At 39.7% G+C, this 14,558-nt stretch overlaps 1 protein-coding gene across 9 annotated transcripts in view; it reads left to right on the top strand.

Moving 5' to 3' along the window:
* ZDHHC21 (zDHHC palmitoyltransferase 21) overlaps nucleotides 1–14,558 on the top strand; it is an 81,483-nt gene that overhangs the window by 20,697 nt on the left and 46,228 nt on the right. For all 9 annotated transcript variants that reach the window (XM_051857808.3, XM_051857814.3, XM_089317239.1 and 6 more), the window contains 2 exons: nucleotides 5,349–5,460; nucleotides 8,832–8,970. In XM_051857808.3, coding sequence (XP_051713768.3) covers nucleotides 5,349–5,460; nucleotides 8,832–8,970 — 251 coding nt within the window. The remainder of the gene's footprint in view (nucleotides 1–5,348; nucleotides 5,461–8,831; nucleotides 8,971–14,558) is intronic.

Raw genomic sequence — 14,558 nt, 5'->3', positions numbered from 1 at the left:
CTACTTTTAGAGACCCACCATTTAGGAGCTTGCTTCTCCCTACAAATTTAGAGATTAAATGGAAATATGTCACTATTGTTTACATAAGTATAGAAGTTCCTGAACACTTAGGTGAATAGATTTAATAACTTGTGGAGACAGTAGCACTGTCATTTAGCTGTGTGTGTGTGTGTGTGTGTGTGTCTGTCTGTGTCTGTCTGTCTGTCTCAGTGTGGGGACTGGAAGGTTGGCATCCTGCATTCTGTTTAGAATCCTTCTTCCCAGCGGGCTTAACCAAAGGTTCCTAAAATACTGTGTACATGTGTTACATACTTCAACTCTAAAATCTAGTGGCTCCAAACACTCAGAGAAGCAGGTTTTTGTAACTTAAGACCCGTTTCTGGGTCATCATACTTACATGCCTTCAGATGCCAGGCACTGGCAATCAGTGAAAGCGGCCAGACAGGAGCTATTTCCTGTTGAAAGTCTCAAAACGAGCCTAAATAATTCAGTAGCCTCTACTCAACCACAGAGAAATTGTCATGCACTTTGAATAACAGATCTTAAAATTTTTGAAGAAAAAAAAAGGGAAAATCCAATTTTTGTGATGAATTTCATGATTTTTAGTTCAAGCATCTTCCCTTTTGCCCAGTTGAAAAAAGAGCCCATGTATTGTATTCTAACATTTCCACATCTCCTGTTACTTGTATAAGGGGGTAGGCCAGTCAGCCAGGAGTGTGGATTGGGCTTCCTGTGGTACGGAGCTGGTTGTTCTGGAGCTGGCATGAGACCCTGTCTTGTTTTTACCATAAATCTTTGTACAGATGAATAATTTTAGCCCTTTATTCATCTTTGGGGAGAATTAAATTCATTGTATATTTTTTGGTGCTATTTACCTGATTATTCTTAATTTAGCTAAAAAATTACAAAGAATCCCAGAATGTTTTAAGGTTGAACAGTTTCATATCATTGAAATTTCAGAAAAGGATACTTAAAACCCTGGTACTTTTATGATCCTAACCATTTTTAAAGTAAATTACTTCGGGCCGGTGCCATGGCTCACTTGGTTAATCCTCCACCTGCGGCACCAGCATCCCATATAGGCACCGGGTTCTGGTCCCGGTTGCTCCTCTTCCAGTCCAGCTCTCTGATGTGGCCCGGGAGGGCAGTAGAGGATGGCCCAAGTGCTTGGGTGCCTACACCCGCATGGGAGACCAGGATGAAGCACCTGGCTCCTGGCTTTGGTTTGGTGCAGCGCCGGCCGCAGCAGTCATTGGAGGGTGAACCTACGGCAAAAGGAAGACTTTTCTCTCTGTCTCTCTCTCTCTCACTGTCTATAACTCTACCTGTCAGATAAATTTTTAAAAAAAGTAAATTACTTCAAAATATTTTTTTGTCTTTTTTTAGCAGGATAACTAGAGTTTATTGATTTTATAGTTTAGTGGTCCGTTAATATGAGACAATTTGAATATAAGAAAATGCTCAATTTTCCCATCAGGAAATCTTCAAACTTGATTTTGTAAACTTTTGGGCATTTGGATCAAATAGTCAAATGAAATTGTTATATGTCTATTTATTTTATTTGAATGATTCACATGTATGTTAGGAATAATACATATAAAATAACACCCTAGTATCACTTTCACATTTTATGAAATGATATATGTAATTTACATATCATATAATTCATTCAATTAAATTGTACAATCCAGTGGCTTTTAGTATATCCATGGGGTTGTACAACTATAGCCAGTCAGTTGTAGAACATTTTCAATATTAAGCTCTTGCATGTTTGACTTCAGGGCTTTTATCATCACTGGAGCCACTAATAATTTATTTACATGTATTTTTTATTTGAAAGGGAGGGAGAGAGAAAGAGACAGAGAGAGACAGAGAGAGAGAGAGAGACATGCAAGCACTCCCTTGCTCCCCTTTCCCAGTTCATTCCTCAAATGCCTGCAGTAGTCCTATACTGGAGACATGAACTCAGAGCCAGGAACTCACCCCAGATTGCCCGTATGGGTGGCAAAGATCCAAATACTGGAGTCATCACTGCTGCTTCCCAGGGTCCACATTAGCAGAAAACTGGAATCAGGAGCAGAGCCAGGAATTGAACCAGACACTTTGATATAGGATGCTGGCTTCCTAGCTCATGGCTTTAGTTGCTAGGTAATTGCCCACCCTGTGATTTCTTCTTTTCTGAGTGATAACAGTACCCAGCTAAAGATTATTTTATATTCATTCAGCCATTAACAGCTAATAAAGACACAGGTTAAACAACGTAATACTGTTTGACCGCATAGCCTTAATAATGTATGGAGTTTGCCTTTTTTTTCTTTGTTTTATGTTTAACTTTTCTCTCCTCTAGAAGATTTTTTTGTGTTTGCTTTCCATTTTTCTTAACTACCATAAATTATCAGTTGAATTCTCTCTCCTGTATGCTTTCTCTTTATATTGTTACATGTCTAGTGCAAAAGTCTTATAAGCAGTAGTCATCACACATCATAAAGCATACGTCACCAAGATCTTGTTTGGATGTGAGTAAAGCATGAAGAACGAGAGGGAAAAGACTATAAATGTGTATAGTAGGCTAAGATAAATAGTTTTTTTTCCTCATTAAAAAAGGAAAAACACATTCTAGTTGATAATTTAAGTTCCTAGATTTTTGCAATAGTGATTTCTTCTTTGTTCTTTTTTTCATTTTCAATTATCTTTATATACAGGATATTGGTTTAGTATATATTAAGTAAAGATTTCAACAGTATGCACCCACACAGAAACACAAAGTGTAAAGTACTGTTTGAATACTAGTTATAGCATTCATTCACATTGGACAACACATTACGGACAGAGATCCTACATGAGGAGTAAGTACACAGTGACTCCTGCTGTTGACTTAACAATTTGACACTCTTATTTATGGCGTCAGTAATCTCCCTGGGCTCTAGTCATGAGTTGCCAAGGCTATGGAAGCCTTTTGAGTTTGCCGACTCTGATCTTATTTAGACAAGGCCATAGTGAAAGTGGAAGTTCTCCCTTCAGACAAAGGCACCTCCTTCTTTGATGGCCCTTTCTTTCTACTGGGATCTCACTCACAGAGATCTTTCATTTAGTTTTGTGGTTTTTTTTTGTTTTGTTTTGTTTTTTGCCACAGTGTCTTGGCTTTCCATGCCTAAAATACTCTCATGGGCTCTTCAGCCAGATCTGAACGCCTTAAGGGCTGATTCTGAGGCCAGAGTGCTGTTTAGGACATCTGCCATTCTATGAATCTGCTGTGTATCTCGCTTCCCATGCTGGATTGTTCTCTCCTTTTTAACTCTATCAGTTAGTTTTAGCAGACACTAGTCTTGTTTGTGTGATCCCTTTAACTCTTAGACCTATCAGTATGATCAACTGTGAACTGAATTGATCACTTGGACTAGTGAGATGCCCTCTTCTACTGCTTTCCCCGGCTATAACAGAGAACTGGATCAGAAATGGAGCAGCTGGATCTTGAACAGGCACCCATATGAGATGCTGGTGCTTCAGGCCAGGGCGTTAACCCACTGCACCACAGCGCTGGCCCCAGCAATTGTCTTTGAAGACAGTTTTCTTTTCCAGAACTTTTTATGAACCTGATTAGAACAATTTATAGGGGCTGATGCTGTGGCGCAGCAGGTTAAAGCCCTGGCCTGAAGCGCTGGCATCCCATATGGACGCTGGTTCGAGTCCCGGATGCTCCGCTTCCGATCACGCTCTCTGCTGTGGCCTGGGAAGGCAATAGAAGATGGCCCAAGTCTTTGGGCCCTTGCACCCACGTAGGAGACCTGGAGGAAGCTCTTGACTCCTGGTTTTGGATCAGCACAGCTCCGGCCATTGCAGCCAATTGGGGAGTGAACCAGCGGATGGAAGACCTCTCTCTCTGTCTCTACCTCTCTCTGTAATTCTGTCTTTCAAATAAATAAAATAAATCTTTAAAAAAAAGAATAACTTGTAATGAAACCAGATGCCTTTTTACTTATGTATACTTTGTTATTTTTTAAAAAAATTATTTATTTGAAAGGCGGAGTTGCAGAGAGGGAGAGGTAGAGGCAGAGAAGTCTTCCATCCACTGGTTCACTCCCCAAATGACCACAGGGCTGGGCCGGGTCAGGCTGAAGCTGGGAGCCAAGAGCTTCGTTCAAGTCTCCCACATTGTTACAGTTGCCAAGGACTCGGGCCATTCTCTGCTGCTTTCCCCGGCACATTATCAGGGAGCTGGATCAGAAGTGGAGCTACCGGGACTGGAACTGGTGCCCATATGTGATGCCCCATTGTAGGCTTAACCTGCTATGCCCTAGCATCAACCCCTGAAATTTATGTTTGTAGCATAGAACTTGTGTGCTGTTTCTACCACCAGCTAGCTAAAGGAGTTTGTTACCTGGTGGTAGGACAGAGTTTTGTATTGAATGCATTTTTCTTTTTTTTTTATTTTGAGATTTATATTTATGTATATCTTTGAAAGGCAGACTTACAGAGAGGGAGAGGGAGAGATAAAGATCTTCCGTCCTCTGGTTCATTCCCCATGGCCACAATGGCAGAGGCTGAGCCAGGCTGAAACCAAGAGCCCAGAACTCTATCTGGGTCTCTGATGTGGGTGGCAAGGGTCCAAGTATGTGGGCCGTCTTCCTTCCCAGGGGCATTAACAGGAAGCTGGGTCAACAGTGGAGCAGCTGGGACTCAAACCGACATTTATATGGGATGCCAGTGTCACAGTCAATGGCTTAATCTGCTGTGCCATAACACTGTCCCAAGAATTTCTTTACTAACCCCATTCACTAATTAAACTATCCCGATACTTCCTAAACCCATCTGACATCCTTCTTGAACCTACTTCTATACATATCCCCAGGTAAACTAATTGACTCTGAAAAAAAAAAAAAAAAACATAAAATGATTTGGGGAAAGCAAGGGGAGGAATGACGTCTCTATTTTCCCAATGTGTTTATAGGATTAACTGAAACAGGATTAAGCTTGTGTCTGTGGATCCTTTAGGTAATACAATTTCGATAAATTGTTTAAATAAAATCCCGTTTTACTGTAATAATTTGGTTAGACTTTATGGTTCTGTCATTGGATTTTTACTTATATTCTAGGAGTGTCCAGAGCCAAATACGTTGTTTGCTGTCCGTTACTTTGAGAATAACGATAGTCTCTTACTTTTATAGTGTTTAAAATTAGAAATACACAAAATAAGTAAAATAGAACAGCAACACTGGAGGCTTAGAAGAAGAAAAAAATCTCTTGAGATATATATTGAAGACTTCTTATAAAATCTTGTAAACTGTTTATACAAAATTTCAACACTACTCATTTGCCTTCATTAAATGGATTTTGATTTCTTTCTTTAGAAAGAGAGTTGTGGGAATTATGTAACAAGTGTAATTTGATGAGACCAAAGCGTTCCCATCACTGCAGCCGCTGCGGCCACTGTGTAAGGAGAATGGATCATCACTGTCCGTGGTAAGAAAGGAATCCTTCACTTCTAGCTAAGAAAGAAAAGAAGCCTAGTAAAAAATCCTCTTAAGACTTAGCAGTCTTGAGCAAAAGTTATATTAAAGCTACATGGTTTGTAAAAACATTTTACTATTTGATCATGTAGTTCTTTCAACTCCAAAGTCAGTTTTCCACAGAGATCCTATCTTTGTCACCACAATGAACAGTCTAAGGAGATGTTTTAGCAGAAGACTAAGAATTTACCTGCACCCAGATATTCAGTTGGACCAAGGTACTTGTTTTCGATGAGGAAAATGTATGGGAAGCCTTTGCTTTAGTATTTGACACATAGAAAGCATTTAAATAGAAGCTGTCATTTCTAATATAATAAGCCGTATATTTCCCACTGTTTTATTTCCACTTCCATTTGTGTAATTAAAGAGTGGCCCATTTCAGATGCCCTGATAATTCCCCCATCAGTGAAGATGTTTTACCTGTTACGTACTGGAGATAGGTAGTAACAGTGCTTGCATGTTGAATGTGTGCAAGTGGTAGTTAACTGATTCTGCTGAACTACCAACAGCTTTGGTCAATAGGGGGCTCTCTTGTAATATTTAAAGAAAATGTTCAGTTGAAAAAAATTTTGAAAACAAATGCTGTGAGAATTCTGTATTGTATCTCATTTCAAAGCTGTCACAAAAATCTGTGAACAAGACATTGTATTTAATTTTGTTTTCCTAGCATGGGATCTCTGTATAAATATTTAAACTGGTATAGTGTAGCACTCTAAATATATCTATATACATATATATTTATGTTTGTACACACATGTGTGCATGTATACAAAGTTTAACTACATAACAAGCTTCTTGAATTGCATTTATCTAAAGTTGTCTCGAGTAGAATTTACCTAATAATGGTAATCAAGTTAGAGTAACTCATTTGCCTGCACAGTTTGCTTAACTATAATGCAATTTACTGAGATTAGAAAAAAATGAGAATATTATAGATAAAAGTACTTTGTTACTGTATAAAAATTTTAAAAATTGTCTAAGTCCATCAATAAAGTATTTAGTATATGACATGTAGGTGGATTTCAAAAAGTATGCTCTGAATTTAAACATTAATCTCCAAGTAATTTTCCGGACCTCAATGATATTTGTAATTACAGTAGTAATAGACTACAAAAAACTAGGTGAGACATGTTTTAAGATAAATGCTAATCACACCAAAAGCTGAATTTTTGGTATTTTTCATAGTAGTGTTTCTGGTTAATTAAAAATGCAGTAATTGTTCATGGTACAGTTGGATATTGATGCTTCCTTTCAAAAAAATGCAATAGGGGCCGGCCCTGTGGTGTAGCAGGTAAAGCCGCCATCTGCAGCACCGGCATCCTGTATGGGCGCCACTTCGAGTCCCAGCCGCTCCACTTCCGATCCAGCTTTCTGCTATGGCCTGGGAAAGCAGTACAAGATGGCTCAAGTCCTTGGGCCCCTGCACCCATGTGGGATACCCAGAAGAGGCTCCTGGCTTCGGATCAGCACAGCTCCAGCTGTTGCAACCAAATGGGGAGTAAACCAGTAGATGGAAGACCTCTCTCCGTCTCTTTCTGCCTCTCTTCCTCTCTGTGTAATTCTGACTTTCAAATAAATAAATAATTATTTTAGAAAATGCAATAGGTGAGGAAACCAACTAGGAGATGTAGTGGAAACTAAAGATATTTGTGAAGGATAAAGACTAGCTTCTTTGTGACCATTAAACTGCAGTTAAACCTCAATCCTAATTTTGGGATGATTTCTTTGTTTCCAAGCCCCTGGTTCTGCAGTTTTAGTCAACCTCACAATATTGGCCAGAAGGAGGGGGAAGTAGAAAAGATCGGAGGATCAGAAAAGAGAGTAGACCAGGGGCCTAAGAGTCTTATCATGATTACTTTTCCTAACAGAGCTCTGCTGAGGTGTTGAGTGAGGGAAATGTACAGTGGAAATCGGAAGCAAACAGAATTTTTGGTGTCTTCAGAGGCTGCATTATCTCAACTGCGTAATAGCTTTAGATTTGGAGGTCGGCTGTCAAATTGCCTTCATCTCTTCTGTGTTTCTGACTCTGTTCATTTCTTTCTGAGTAGTTTCAGAGTTACAAAAAGAACACTTACATATGGATTGAGTACCTTAGTGCTCTTTGTCACTCTCCTGCTAAGAAATATGCTGTGATCACAGTAGTTGTTTTCAAATTCCTTGGGAATGAGAAGGGTACATCATCCTTTTTTAAAGCAAATGTTGTTAAAGTGCATCTGAAATGCATACATAAACACCCTTCTTGCAACCCTACTTACGAATAGCAAAACAAAACAAAAAAACAAATTTTCTTGTTTACAAAGCATACTAAGAAATACTTAAGCAAGGTTTTTTAGTTCACTTCTTTATTTGATTTTAAGAGTAGGTAGTGACACACGTTAACTACATTTCAATTAGGAACTGAAACTGTTTTCAGTTAATTTTTGAGTGACAGTGTAATGCTATATTTAAATGAAAATATTTGTGCAAGGCAATTTGTAGGTTTTTAAAAAGATTTACTTTATTTATTTGGGAAGCAGAGTTACAGAAAGAGACAAGGAGAAATACAGAGATCTTCCATTTTCTGGTTCACTCCTTCAATGGCTGCAATGGTTGGGGCTGGGCCAGGCAGAAGTCAGGAGCCAGGAGCTTCTTTTGGGTATCCCACATGGGTACAGGGTCCAACAGACTGGAGCCATCCTTTGCAGCTTTCCTACGTGCATTAGCGGGGAGCTGAATAGAAATTGGAGCAGCCAGGATACAAACTGGTGCCCTTATGGGATGCCAACACTGCAGGCAGTGGCTTAACTCTGCCCCACAGCACCGGCCCCTGTAGATTTTTAAAAAGAAGAAAAATTGTCAATGCTTAGCAGTTATGTCAGAGTAGCAAACTTAAACTATTTTATTTCGAAGCATTCAAATGGCTGCCTACAGTTAGAAGGTTGTAACAGAAGAGCAATGTACAGAAGAGTGTTCTTGCTCTTTCAAGCTCCGTCTCTCCTCACGGTACATCCCTTGGCAAGTGTCTTACCTGCTTTGTTTCCATTTCCTTATCGGTGAAACAAGTAGGCTACCATCTGCTCTCCCTGCTTCTCACGGTTATTGTGAGTTGAAGGGGTCGTATCCATGGATTTCCTTTTTAAAGTAGAAAGTGCTTTACAAATCCAAGATGGCATATTTTTATCTTTTCTTTGTACAGTCTGCTTTTAGGTTTGAGTGATTCTAGCATATATCCCTGAAAGTTATTTGTATTTGTTATGAAGTTATATTTATTTTTAATCTCACACATCCTGAAATGAGCATCTTATTAAGTTTAAAATATTCTTTCGTTTTCATTCTTTTCTTCAGGATTAACAATTGTGTTGGTGAAGATAACCATTGGCTTTTTCTGCAGTTGTGTTTCTACACTGAGCTTCTCACTTGCTACGCACTGATGTTTTCTTTCTGCCACTACTACTATTTTCTTCCACTCAAAAAGCGTAATTTGGTAAGAAATGTTTGTATTCACTAATGTTAGAACAGTCATAGTATGCGGTTATTAACATGTGCTTCGTTTAAGTGCAGAATGTTAAAAACAACAAAGAGCTGAAAATGAACTCTCAAATGCTAAGTGTTAGAATGAATTGGAATTAAGAAGGTGGATCCTATCCTGACATGGCCTTGTAACCAAATCCATTTGTGATTATTTGTTAATATTGTGTGTCTCTTTTTAGAAAAGATCTTTCAACACTTGTGTTTTAATAAAAATATCTAGAATAATGAAAAACAATGGGAAATAGTAACTTCTTATTTTCAGCATTAAAAGCATAGAATTGGTTTGCTTTTTAAATGTTCTCAAAGGAACTGTTAAGTTCCTGAGAAAAAGGACCTTTTTATTAATAATGATAAGATGGTTTTGCAGGGTGCTTTTATTTATTTATTTGACAGGCAGAGTGCACAGTGAGAGAGAGAGACAGAGAGAAAGGTCTTCCTTTTGCCGTAGGTTCACCCTCCAATGGCTGCTGCGGCCAGCGCGCTGCGGCTGGCGCACCGCGCTGATCCGAAGCCAGGAGCCAGGTGCTTCTCCTGGTCTCCCATGTGGATTCAGGGCCCAAGCACTTGGGCCATCCTCCATTGCACTCCTGGGCCATAGCAGAGAGCTGGCCTGGAAGAGGGGCAACTGGGACAGAATCCGGCGCCCTGACCAGGACTAGAACCTGGTGTGCCGGCGCCGCAAGGCGGAGGATTAGCCTGTTGAGCCGCGGCACCGGCTGCAGGGTGCTTTAAAAAGTTATATAAGATCTTTTGCCAGAGTGTCTTGGCTTTCCATGCCTGAAATACTCTCATGAGCTTTTCAGCCAGCTCCGAATGCCTTTAGGGCTGATTCTGAGGCCAGAGTGCTATTTAGGACATCTGCCATTCTACGAGTCTGCTGAGTATCTCACTTCCCATGTTGGATCACTCTCCCCTTTATTTATTCCAGCAGTTAGCGTTAGCAGGTACTAGACTTGTCTATGTGCTCCCTTTGACTCCCAGTCCCTTCACCATGACCAACTGTGAACTGAAACTGATCACCTGGAACAGTGAGATGGCATTGGTACATGCCACCTCGATGGGATTGAATTGGAATCCCCTGGTATGCTTCCAACTCCACCACTTGGGGCAAGTCAGCCTGAGCATGTCCCAAATTATACATCTCTTCCCTCTCCCATTCCCACCACCATGTTCAACAGGGATCACATTTCAGTTAATTTTCAACACTTAAGAATAACTGTGCATCAATTACAGATCTAAACCAGTCATATTAAGTAGAACAGATAGTGAGATCCCAGTGGAAAGAACAGGTCATCAAAGAAGGAGGTACCTTTCTCTGAAGGGAGGAGAGAACCTCCACTTTGACTATGACCTTGTCTAAACAAGATAAGAGTCGGAGAACTCAGAGGGCTTCCATAGCCTTGGAAACTCATGACTGGAGCATAGGGAGATTACTGATGCCATAGACAGGAGTGTCAATTTGTAAAGTCAACAACAGGAGTCACTGTGCACTTACTCCTCATGTAGGATCTCTGTCCTTAATGTGCTGTGCATTGAGATTTAATGCTATAACGAGTACTCAAACAATATATTTCACTTTGTGTTTCTATGGGGGTGCAAACTGTTGAAATCCTTACTTAATGCATACTAAACTGATCCTCTGTAAAAAAAAGAAAAAAAGAAATTATCAATTCCCAACTTGACTCTCACTGGGATTAAACATGACAATAGGTATGCTCTGATTTCATCATCATTTAAAAAAATCATCTATTATTTTTCACTTTATGTTTCTGTGTGGGAGCAAACTGTTGAAATCCATACTTAATGTATACTAAGCTGATCTTCTGTATATTAAGATAATCGAAAATGAATCTTGATGTGAATGGAAGGGGAGAGGGAGTGGGAAAGGGGAGGGTTGTGGGTGGGAGGGACGGTATGGGGGGGAAGCCATTGTAATCCATAAGTCGTACTTTGGAAATTTATATGCATTAAATAAAAGTTTAAAAAAAAAAAAAAGAAAAAAAAAGTTATATAAGAGTACTTTAAAAAGTTTGTGGAAAATGTAATTAAATTGAAAGTTTCTCTCTCTCTCTCTTTCTCTGCCTTTCAAAAAAAAGAGTTTGGGCTGCAGGTATTTGGCCTCACAGTTAAGACTTTGGTCAAGATGCCCACATCCTATATCAGAGTACCTGGGTTCAGGATCTGGCTCTGGCTTCTGATTCCAGCTTCTTACTAATGCAGACCCTGGGAAGCAGTGGGGATGGCTTCATAGTCTTGGGTTCCTGTCACGCACATGGGAGACCTGGATTGAGTCCTGGTTCCTGGCTTCAGCTCACTGACCATTGCAGGCAGCTGGAGAGTCAATCAGCAGATGGGAGCTGTTTCTGGCTCACTCTCTGCCTCTCAAAAAATTGTTTTTGAAAATAATGCTTATTTTTTTGTAATGGAGTTTGAGATTCATGTATATAAGAATCTTTCAAAAGTTCATGAAAAATGAATATTATGAAGTTATGCTTGAATTCCATTCTTTTTGCACTAAAACTTACATTTCAAATTTTCCACAAACTTTTTTAAGTGCTTTTGTACCCTCATATGTATAGATAACATCTGAGGCAGCATTGCTTTCCCCATTTTGTGGAGGAACTACAGGAAATCTTGAGACCTGGCCACATTGGAATGGGGGTGGTGGTGATGGTAGCAGAAACTAGGATATTTTTATTCTTTGACTGTGTCAACACTATTCTCTGAGTATCTCATTTTAATTCTCACAGCAATCATGTGAAGTGGATATGATTTCCCCCCATTTCTATAGATGAGGAAATAGAATGTAGTAGCAGTTAAAAGACACAAAGGCAGGAAGTGACTATTCGGCTTGTTCTAGTTGGAGAGCTGGGATTGAACTGATCTTGTGTGTTTTTGCTTATTAGTCTTTCCATTTTATTTGGAGTTGAATTTGTTTTTGTTTTAGATACTGTATATGTGTGTGTGTGTGTGTGTGTGTGTGAGAGAGAGAGAGAGAGAGAGAGAGAGAGAGAGACACCGAGACCTAGAGACAGCATATTGGGATGCAAGGTAGGGAGGGAGAGAAGGAAGAAAGTATAAAACCCTTGATAGAGAAGGGGAATGTTTCTTTACTATTTATACCAGGTTATACTGTTTAAATCTTTTGTATGAAGAAAATACAATGTTCAATGGTGGTAACACATTTAAATTTTGAAATGAGGGAAAGAGTGAGAGAGTCTTTAAGTTCTGTGTATTTTCTTTTTGTTTGTTTGTTTGTTTTGACGGGCAGAGTGGACAGAGAGAGAGAGAGAGAGAAAGTCCCCCCCTGCCGCTAGTTCATGGCCGCCACGGCCGGCGCACTGCAGCCGGTGCACTGTGCTGATCCGAAGCCAGGAGCCAGGTGCTTCTGGTCTCCCATGGGGTGCAGGGCCCAAGCACTTGGGCCATCCTCCACTGCACTCCCGGGCCACAGCAGAGAGCTGGCCTGGAAGAGGGGCAACCAGGACAGAATCCGGCACCCCAACTGGGACCAGAACCCGGTGTGCCGGCACCACAGGCGGAGGATCAGCCTAGTGAGCCACGGCGCCGGCCAAGTTCTGTGTATTTTCAATCTTCTTATATAAAATAATCTTTTTTCCCCCGAGAGATTAGAGAGAGAGACAGAGACAGAGGCAGGCACACACTGCTCCCATCCACTGGCTCACTCCCCAGTGCCAGCCAGGGTTGTGCCGGTCTGAAGTTGGGAGACAGGAACTCAATCTCGGTCTCCTTTAGGGAGACCAACTGCTTGAGAGACCCAGCTGCCTGAGCTATCACCTGCTGCCACCCAGGAGCTACATTGTCAGGAAGCTGGAATCAAGAACTGGATCTGGAAATTCAACCCAGGCACTGCCCCTGGGACACAGGCATCTTAACTGATGTTTTAACTGCTAGGCCAAATGTTTGCCTGCTTGTGATCATTTTGAATAATCGAAAGAGGATATTTGCTGTTGTTGCTTAGCTATATATATTAGTGGGGGCTTTGTGCTTATTAATATTATTAAATATAACTTATTAATATTATTAAATATAACTTGAGCAATCAGAATTACATACAGATAACTAAAAAGGTTCAAAAGGTAGATCTTTAAATATAGGCATTTAACAGAATTTCACTATGAGAATGTAGTGCATACACATACCATAGTTTTAGAAAAGTTCATCTTATGTATAGACTAGTCTGTGGTATAATTGGTATTACAGTTAGAAGATGTAACCATAACTATGAATTGTACATATTTCCCTGAGTAGCCTATTTCAAATGGTTGATCCTAATGAGATAAGTGTTAAAATGGCTAAGTAGGGTGAAGGTCATACTTTGTAAAAGATGAGAGAAAACATTTTGAGGTATTAATGAGAAGCTTGGAGGCTGTGTAAGAAGGAGCGCACTGAGTTGCAGCACAGCAGCCTATGAATCTTGGGTTAAATTTAGCCCTCTGCCTAATTGTTTTAAATGCAGTTTTACTGGAAATGGCTATTTTCGTTTGTTTACCTTTTTCTTTTGTGCTACAATGGCAGAGCTGAGTGGCAGAGACAGAGGCTGTCTAGCCTGCAGTATTTGTATTTTCTTTTTAGCATGTAGTATTAGCTGTATGACTTCTCACATTAAGTTTGCCATGCCTGGAGGTGGGAAAATCTTGGCCTTTATAAGCAAACACATGTAGGATCAAAGCCTGCCTTTTCTAATTACATGTATAGCCTTTGACACATTGTTTTACCTCTCTGCGTTGTCATTTCTTCTTCTGAAAAGTGACTAATAATGGGATTAAATAAGATAATATGTGTGAAAGTACCTGGTATATAATAGATGTTCCATTTATGTTACATTTAGTGTTAGTGAAAGCTCTTAGAAGAAGGAAACATTTTTTCTTTGGTCTGTTATACTTTGTGAAAACTTTACAGACCTTTCAACAGTATTACTGGGAGACTGATGATAGACAAAGAAAATTCCAGTCATCAAAAGAGGATGTAATACTGAACCAGAAGATTTTTAAAAAATTTTATTTAAGAACTCGCCTAACTGCATATTGAGAGCATTTTGGGGAAAAGTTGTGTCTGTACTGAACATGTACAGCCTCCTCCCCGCCCCCCATTATTGTTTCCTGGGTAGTACAGTATAGCAGCTCTTTACTTGGCATTCACATTGTATGAAGGGCCTTCAAAAAGTTAGTGGAAAAATTGAATCAAGTGTTTATGTTGGGGGAGAAGAATTTAAGATCTATGCAGTTCTTTTTCATAATATGCACCTTCTATAGATGCTTAGAAGAGCCTTTATATTAAGCATGCTAAGTAATCTAGAGATGATTTAAAGTTTACAGGAGAATAGTTTGGATCAAATGCACATATCCCATATTATATAAGGAACTTAAGCATTGTGGATTTTGTATCCATAGATGATTGTAGAAGCAGTTCCCTACAGATAGTGAGGGACAATTGTATTTGGGTGATAAACATTAAGAAATAAATAATTCTGGACATGTGAGAAGATTATTTGTCTAGTAATACTGACCTGGAATTAAT

Source organism: Oryctolagus cuniculus, chromosome 1 (genome assembly GCF_051225735.1).
Source record: "Oryctolagus cuniculus isolate XC-2025 breed Fujian yellow rabbit chromosome 1, ASM5122573v1, whole genome shotgun sequence".
Lineage (NCBI taxonomy): Eukaryota > Metazoa > Chordata > Mammalia > Lagomorpha > Leporidae > Oryctolagus > Oryctolagus cuniculus.
Note: the sequence above shows the minus strand (reverse complement) of the source record. Positions and strands in the feature narration are given on the sequence as shown.